The sequence below is a fragment of the Octopus bimaculoides genome, unplaced genomic scaffold, assembly GCF_001194135.2.
Source record: "Octopus bimaculoides isolate UCB-OBI-ISO-001 unplaced genomic scaffold, ASM119413v2 Scaffold_145795, whole genome shotgun sequence".
Classification (NCBI taxonomy): domain Eukaryota; kingdom Metazoa; phylum Mollusca; class Cephalopoda; order Octopoda; family Octopodidae; genus Octopus; species Octopus bimaculoides.
The window spans coordinates 7,121-15,846 of record NW_026334859.1 but is presented as its reverse complement, the minus strand read 5'-3'; the positions used below and the strand labels follow the sequence as shown (position 1 = coordinate 15,846).

The 8,726-nt window shown below is 38.0% G+C and overlaps 1 protein-coding gene across 1 annotated transcript in view; it reads left to right on the top strand.

Annotated features, from left to right (window-relative positions):
- The window catches only part of LOC106881065 (leucine-rich repeat-containing protein 70-like), a 52,496-nt gene that overhangs the window by 37,986 nt on the left and 5,784 nt on the right, over nucleotides 1-8,726 (top strand). Inside the window, exon 10 of the mRNA XM_014931277.2 lies at nucleotides 8,202-8,273. Within this exon, the coding sequence (XP_014786763.2) occupies nucleotides 8,202-8,273 (72 nt within the window). The remainder of the gene's footprint in view (nucleotides 1-8,201; nucleotides 8,274-8,726) is intronic.

Sequence of the window (8,726 nt, the reverse complement as noted above, 5' to 3'; positions counted from 1 at the left end):
ACACACACACACACACACACACACACACACACACACACACACATGCATACATGCACACACAGACACCCTCACTCTCTCTCACTCCACATCTCTTCATTCCAAACAGAAAATTTTGAGGAATGATTAGAAATATCCACACATGTAATATTGATACCAGTCAACTTTACTATAAGTAAGTTGGACATTTGAGATATGTGACATAAAACCGTTACTGATATCCATTTTCAGCTTGTCTTCATTAATAACACTTTATGTTGGTAGCGTATTAATGATTGCATAAACTGAACCAAATAAATTCAAAGAGCCCAAGCAGTTTGTTATATGACCATGTTGCATTGACCATGTACAGCATGATAAATGCACTTCATACCTACATCTGACCATCATTTCAAAGCTGTGTCTAACATCATATACATTTTCAGTTAATGCAGGATGAAAACTTTACCATAGAGGTAAATGTCTGTAAAATAATATTGTTGGTTTAAATATGGGAATCCAGTACCACTTCTGTAACTCACTGGAGAAGTGACAAACTATGCTTGTAATAAATTACAGTTTAATTTGATGCATGAATATGCAAACAAGTAAAATTGAAATTTACAGATAATCCAAGTCAACATTCTCATTTGAGGTGAGCTCTCACACCTCTAGTCTTCTTCCTCCTTGTCTGTATCATCTTCATCACCTTCTACTTCATTTCCTGTTTGAGCTAAAATTTGGCAATGAATGCATCTACACAGATCTGTGCAGATTACTTTGTGCTGTTGACACGAGCACTGAACCTTTCCTTCACCTTTGGGTTCCTCACAGCTATTCATCTTGCAACTTCAATAAGTAAGTTCAAGCAGAGCACTTGATGCAGGTGGAAGATCACCCCACAATACCTCTGTTACCTTCCATCCATGGTTGTGTGGGCTGGGGATACTGGGAAACTGTTCAAAACATCTGTATGTACTCCTGCTTGGTAGTTTGTTCTCATCAGGTATTTCACCATGGTATCATGTGTGGGAGGCATGTGCATCTCTGCTTTAGTGCTCATCAAGAACTTGTTATACGGCGCTGTATTGACACTCGAACAATCTTGATCATACAGTCTACAAACAAATTTCTCTACTGTGTGTACCAGACCATCTTCTACAGAGAATGTTTCACCAAATTGTTGAAAGGCTGCTTGAAAATCAACAAATTCAGTCATGAGCTTCAAAGTTTTCTTCTTAGACCGGCCAAAGAAACAGCTTGTTGAGTTATAGCGTGTAAAACAATGAAGGCTGATAAGGACATCTGCAAGACTGTCTCTGAGATGATTTTGTATAGCTGTTAGATTAAGTGCACGCTTGTTGTTGCCTCTACCAGTGTGAAAGAATAGCTAGCCCTGAATTTGATGAGCCTTTGCTCTGCCAATAACGAAGACATAAGTGTCTGGACTCTTTATAATGATTGCTGGTGTACTGCTCGAAGCCGAAGAGAGAGATGCAGCAGCATATTGACAATGCGAGAACAGCCTGGTGTCCGTTTCTTCATGGTTGCATTTCAAGTTCCTTCACAACTTGTATCTTGACTTTACCATCTCCATTCTGCAGCAAATGACACTCTTCATCATGAGCAATGACAACTTTGACATCACAAAGCAAGATTGGGTATTCTTGCCACATTTTGATGAATGGCTGAATTAAGGCTCCTTTGTTTTGACTGCATGACAAAATCTTTTTCCATTGACTGGGCACTTTTTGCTCTGGACCATAGATCTTAGTGAGTTGGCTTCCACTTGCAGTTCGTCTTCCTCGCTTTGCTGCCTTAATGCTCACTGTTCGGTAGGTGTCTCCCGCAAAGTGAACAGTATTGCTGTGGACAGTGTGTGCACAGTGAATAAGCTGTTTGACTACATATTCTGAAAGTTCACTGAATGGACCTGGCACAACCTTTTGGGTTATTGGAGCATTGCCATTCCATCTACAATCTACACACTACCCAATGGAATACTTTCCACAACTGGAGTAGGCTCTACACTGAACTCAATAGAATGAAGAAGAGTTGCTTTTGTAGTCTTGGTCAAAGAACCATCAACTGTGGCAAAGGTGAGTGGGAAAGGGCTATGATTATACATCATCATGTTTTGGAGATGAAGTTTCCTTACTCCAGCAATAACAGCCAAATGCTGAAACAAATTGTGATCATCTTTTATTGTAATTTCTTTCCCTTTTACTTTGGTCATTGAAGCTGTGCTTTTTGAGGACCTTGAACAAGTCTCCATCTCCTTGTAAATGTTCTTCACAAAATGCCTCGGAAGCATTATCTCCATTTGCATATGCAGAAATATAGTCATCACAGAGTTGGAGGAAGTTATCATTCCTGATGCAATGTGCACGAATCTGTCGGTATTTTCTGGGAAGGGATTGATCATGGCCTCTACTGATTCAACAACTCTACAGATATCCTCTTCATATTTTTCCATGTTGGCCACATTAAGATCTTTTTTTGTGTGGATTTGCCATCTTCCAGCTCTCTCATCACAATGTTTGCTGGTAGCACTTCACTCATGTTGGGAAAAATCCAATGGGCAACTGCACCTTTGTTCCTTGTCAATCCAATCATGCCACCTTTTGTTTTCGTGTCCCTGTTGCATGTCTGCTCTATTGTCTGATCACAAGCAACTCCGCAGAATCTGTGGTCTGTCTGGCGGTGGACAGCAAACTTCCCTTAAATGAATGTGTGGATGACTGTCAGGTAGTTGACTCATCTCATGCCAATAAACTAGAAGATATCTGGCATAATTGGCGAAGACCCAAGGTAGGAAACTGAGAATACAAGAAAGGTGTAATTTCGAGTCTCCTTGCCTTGTAGCGCATAGAAATAAGAGGATGACATCAACCATCTCAGTGTAGCTTGATCAGAGTATACGTTGGCTCTTTGGCTGAATGTTGTTCCACAAAAGAATGACAGGAAGATGTGCCACAGCCTGAAATTCTTTTCCCTTTACAAACTGAAAGAGGAAGAGGGAAAATCAGCATGAAGCTTAGCAAGGGTTTCATATGTCAATGTGTAGTCCACATCTGGGAGGGAGCCCATTGCTTCCACAATGCACTTATGCTGTGATTGTAGTGGTGTCCACTGAGAACACTGTTAATTGAACCTTGTACTATGATGTTTGACTCTATCATGATGTTCTCAAAACCTGCATCTTCAAACCGTTTCCCAAGACATGCAAACATAGATAGGATGGTGTGAAATGCACCCAAGTGAATGACAATCCTCTTTCAATAAAGTTCATTAACCCATTGTATCTGCTGAGCTTTTGAATAAATGGTCTGGTCAAAACTACAACTGTTTCTTGCTGGAGTGTATCAGCTGTTGACATGGCATTTGCAAGGATTGTGTTCACAGTGTCGAATTCTGTAGGACTGGTATCGATGATTGGCAAGTAGTGGACTGTAGACTGCTTTGGAATAGGTTTACTCAGTATTACATTCATTCCTGTCCATCCTGGGAGTAATTTCTCATCAATCTCCACTGTCTTCAGCAGGCTGCATGCAACATCAATATCCCGTGCACTTATTTGTGCATCTTGGTGTTCGTTACACTTAAGGCTGAATTTGCTGAATTGTTGAGGTACAATCTTCTTGCATCCATAGTACGTCCATAGTACGTCCATAGTACGTTTTGAGCTCCACTGGAGGAATTTCAAATGCTATTTTCCTTTGGAATAGCGATCTTGGGAGGCTTATGCTCTGCTTGGCTAGTGAGGTACTGAATAATGATGCCATTGGTATTATGTGTGGTACCCTTCTTGCAGACAGTATCCTTGCCAAAGTCATTATCGTTGTAAATGAGAGTGGTGAAGATGTGCTGAACTCCAGGAGGAAGTATCCGATTACCCAAGGTAAGCTGATGCTTAGCAAGAGAAGTATCATGTGCAAGTACAATGGATGTTGACGCACTGTGGCCAAGCCCATTCAAGATGCCAATTAGTTTTGCTGACCCTGTTAGACGCTTCACAGACATTCCCAGTATATTATGCTTTGGTAAAACACATCTACCTTTAGTTTTCAGGTACACAATGTCCTGTGCTATGGACAGAACTTTCCGTTCTTCATCAGCAGAAATTGTGACTTTCTCTTTAAGATCTTCATTGGCCTGTAACATTCAGGCAAGAAAATTGAAAAGCTCTGAAGGAATAAGGTCATCAGATGTTGTAGGCCATGTTGTCTTCATGTTTACATCATTCAGGCAATACTTAATGATTTGTGCTGCAGCATATAAAGTTCTTAAAGTATGCTCTTCTGTATGAACTTCGTTTGTAGCATGTACATTCGCATCACTTTGACTAGGATTCTTCTCACTGGAGATTTCAGTTACAGCTGATTGAATGACATCCTCCACACCAACGTTTTCTATGAATACAATTTCGCTTTCATACTTCTGGGATGGTCTGATGAAACACAGGGCTGGATAGGACTGCTCCAGTCTCCCCTTAAGGTTGGAGCTTTTGTAGCTGGCTGCTTCAAATTCTTCTACATCTTTCACTTTCTTAATGAAAAGCTTCAAGAGCTTAGTCAGGTAAAGGATTTCCTGCCCCTGTATTATCCTCCTTTCTATTATACTTTTGCAGAATGTAACAAATGCAGCCTCATACTGCTTCCAACCTTCATCATCCTCTTCTTGGGTCTCACAACTCTACATGAATGATGATACCTAGCTCCAAGTGCTACAAGATCTTTCCCTCTGATATCAAGGAGCAAATGCTCATTACAGATTTCAGCTGTCTTTAGAAGTTGCACCCCTATGTTTCACATCTGATAAGCCTTTCATTTTTTCTTTTTCTAGAATAGCTTTCTCTTACATACTTAGTGGTCTTACAAATTATGCATTCAATGGGTAGGACATGCGGTCTGTCTGGACAGGAAGTGCTGCTGATATCTGACCATAGAAGACACTTTGGCTCTGTCTCCTCTTGTGACACTGATGCCTCCTGCAAGTTTTTAGCTGCTAAATCTTCAAGTTCTGCAAAGATAGAAAAAAGTACAAATCTTTGCCTCAATATAAAGCAGAATCACAGAATGTTATTTAATGTATACTATATAAGTTATACCCTTTAAAGGACAGTGACATGATTGGCACCTGTCAAAAATCCTCACAAATACCAATGTATATATGCACCAGAGTGTACATCAAGGCTTGAAGGATTTGTTTTGACTTTGCTTGCTTGAAGAGAAACAAGCATGCACATCTGTTTATCAGTTTTGAATTAATGTATAACCATGATAGAAATTGAGGTGACACAAAGCTACATGTTAAATTCTATTGTGACAGTGATTTCTGATAGCAATTGTATGACAAGTGAGAAACATTTGACATTTCCCAGCAAATACCTTGAATAGTGTAATTGATTCTGGAATGATTGTATCCTAATTGAGGACCGCTCCAATCTTGTTATTCTCCTTAATCAGTATCCAAAGAATTCTTCCCCCATTGTTAACTAGCACAAACTGCACTACATGAACACTAGTTACAATTACTTTGTTAAACAACTGTCATAGCTGTCCAAGCTGCAATGTTCGTATTACCATCATTAAAAAAAATATCATAAAAATATGGCAAGATTTAATGTATCAAAACTATTAAAAGTCACCAAATTAAATGGCAGCATCTGTATAATATACAAAGATGGCTTACACATAACAAACCTGTTGAAATCTGTGCTTTCTTTACCTTGTCTTGTGCTCGCCTGATGATAGTCATGCTACAGAAATGCCGGTAGCAGTCTACATGGTACCCTGCCCTACCCTGTCATTTTCTAAGCAGAAGAAAGAAAGAAATTAATTATTTAACAGTAACTGTGCTACTACCACCATCAGCTGGAAACCTGTATGCATGAAAAATTGAAAATTTTACTACATATATACACCAATGAAATGCAAAAAGATCACTTAAACTTTGAAATAACATGTACGTTCAAGACATATATCATATACGTACAAGACTATAACATGTACATAGCCATAGGGCTGGGCCTATGTGGCCTTTCAGTATTTAAGATTTTGCCCACATGCCCCTCCCCCTCATTATGACATGAAGGATACTTGATAGGTAATCAGTCAAGAATGATGTCAGAGTCTAGCTTTAACTTTGTTCACCTTGAGGCCACCTCAACCATGCCATGACTAATGAATCATTTTAGTAGATCTAGAAACTTAGCTACTGTACATTTCAAATTACATTATCTTGATGGCTCACTCATTTTGGTGAACTTAATTTGCTAAAGAAGGTCTAAAATTACACTTGGAGTGAGCAACTAATATATAACTTGTAGAATAATGTAGATGCATCTAGAGGTCTAGACTATTGTGAGAAATCAGAAAAAAACCCAGTTTAGCCATGTCATGCCAGCCAGGCCCTGATCCTGTCTTGGATCTACATAGACCTAGTGACAGTATAGTATTTGTATTATTTCCGCTCATTTTCATCTTTAGCTAAATAGGTAGAGCTCTAAGTCTTAAAAGAAATCTCGGAATAAATAAAACATTATCAAGGATTAGTACTGACCAATTGTACGACTGAATTTGGTTGACCCACTTTCTATTGCCGATCTCGGTACTATAGGCATATGCTATATGCATATGCTATATGCATATGCTATATGCATATGCTATATGCATATGCTATATGCATATGCTATATGCATATGCTATATGCATATGCTATATGCATATGCTATATGCATATGCCTTCCAGTTCCATGTTTGTTTTGCACACATCGTTGAATTCAGCAAGCCGTTCTGCTTTATCCGCAATGACACTTTCCGGACAATTTTTGAATTCTTTCCACAATGTAGCACACTCCTTGAACTTATTGAAACTTTTCTCTGGAAATGGGAGAACTCTTCCGTGAGTCTTAATCACATGCATGCAACAAAATGCCGAAGATTTCCCCTTAGAATCATCCGCATCAGAAGACAACGAAGATGACATGCACACCTCCATCTTGTGCTGTGAGCGGTGAATGCAACGAGGCATATGATTGGCCGACATAGGAATCATCTTCCAAAATGCAAATTAAACGACCATGGTGGTTGGTTTATGATTATTCTGGAAAGTTACTTATTTTTCCCACATTTTCTCAATTTTCTATAAAATGTGCAACTCTTATGCTTGTTGAGTTTGAGGGATAACTTTTATTTTATTTATAAATAATATGTGAGAATTTGAGGTAGTTTCCTGATGGTGGTCACAAAAAGTCGACGTTTAGGGCTTTGCATGTCAACCTAATTCTTCTTTGTGCACTTTTTCTTCAGTTATATTTGTTTTTCTCTTCAACTTCATATATTTTTACTTGATCTATTTATTCCTCCACTTCTTCTTCTTCTTCTTCTTCTTCTTCTTCTTCTTCTTCTTCTTCTTCTTCTTCTCCTCCTCCTCCTCCTCCTCCTCCTTCTTCTTCTTCTTCTTCTTTGTTGTCGTTGTAGCCTTCGTATTCTTCATCTTAAATTAATTATACCTCCTCTTCATATACTTGTTATTTATCTTCTACTTTTACTGTTTCTTTTGCTTCTCTGTTTCCTTTCACTTTCTTGTTTCGCTTCTCTTTCTTCTGCTTGTTGTTCTTCCTATTTTATTCCTCATGCAGCTATCATCATCATCATCATCATCACCATCATCATCATCATCATCATCATCATCATCATCATCAGTAGCAGCAGCACCATCATCATCACCATCATGATAACCACCACCACATCATGAACATCCTCATAATCACCGCCTGTGCCGTTATTATCTCCATCACCTTCATCGTTAACATTGCCATCACCATTAATATAATCATCACCATCATCAACATTAGTACTCTTTTCGTCTCCATTACCTTCTTTATTATCATTATTATCATCTGAATCATCATATACATTGATATAATCGTTCATCATTATCTTCATCATCTCCACCACTATAATCATCATCTTAAATATCTTCATCATAATCGCCCTCCTCTTCTTCCTCCTCCTCCTCCTCCTCATCCTCTTCATCATTATCATCATCAACATCAAAACCATCATCATTGTTATTGTCGTCATCATTACCATCAACACGAGCAGTAGTGGCTTCTGCTACTTCTCTATTTCATGTAATTGCTTAGCCATAATATTTAATATTTTACCACCGCAAATTTGTTCTATACCATTAGTTATCAATTCATTTATATGTTACAGAGATCTGAAATATAACAATATCGAAAATATTGACGAAGGATCCTTCCAAATTCTTACCAAATTAGAGTATTTGTGAGTTAGATCAGTCTTGTTTATCTTTCTTTGACCTATTTCTAAAGAGTTAATGTTTTTCCATTCCTTTTATTGTTTCTATCGCCTTTTCTAACTGTCTCTATATTTTTATGTGAGAATGTGTGTGTTTTTAATGTGTGTATGTGAGTACGTCAGTGTGTTATCTAGTTTATACAGTTTATATTTGTATATGCATATATATCACTATGTCTTTCTGTATATGTCTAACTACATTATCTATAGTTATAGACTTGCCTTCTAATTTTCCTTTTCTTTTTTCTTATTGTTATTCTTTTGTCCTCCTCCTTCCCAACTTTATGTTCTTACTCTTTTCATGTCCTCTTCTTCTTCTTCTTCTTCTTCTTCTTCTTCTTCTTCTTCTTCTTCTTCTTCTTCTTCTGTTTTATCGTCTAATTTTTCTTTTTTTCTCATTCTTCATATTTATTTTTCTTT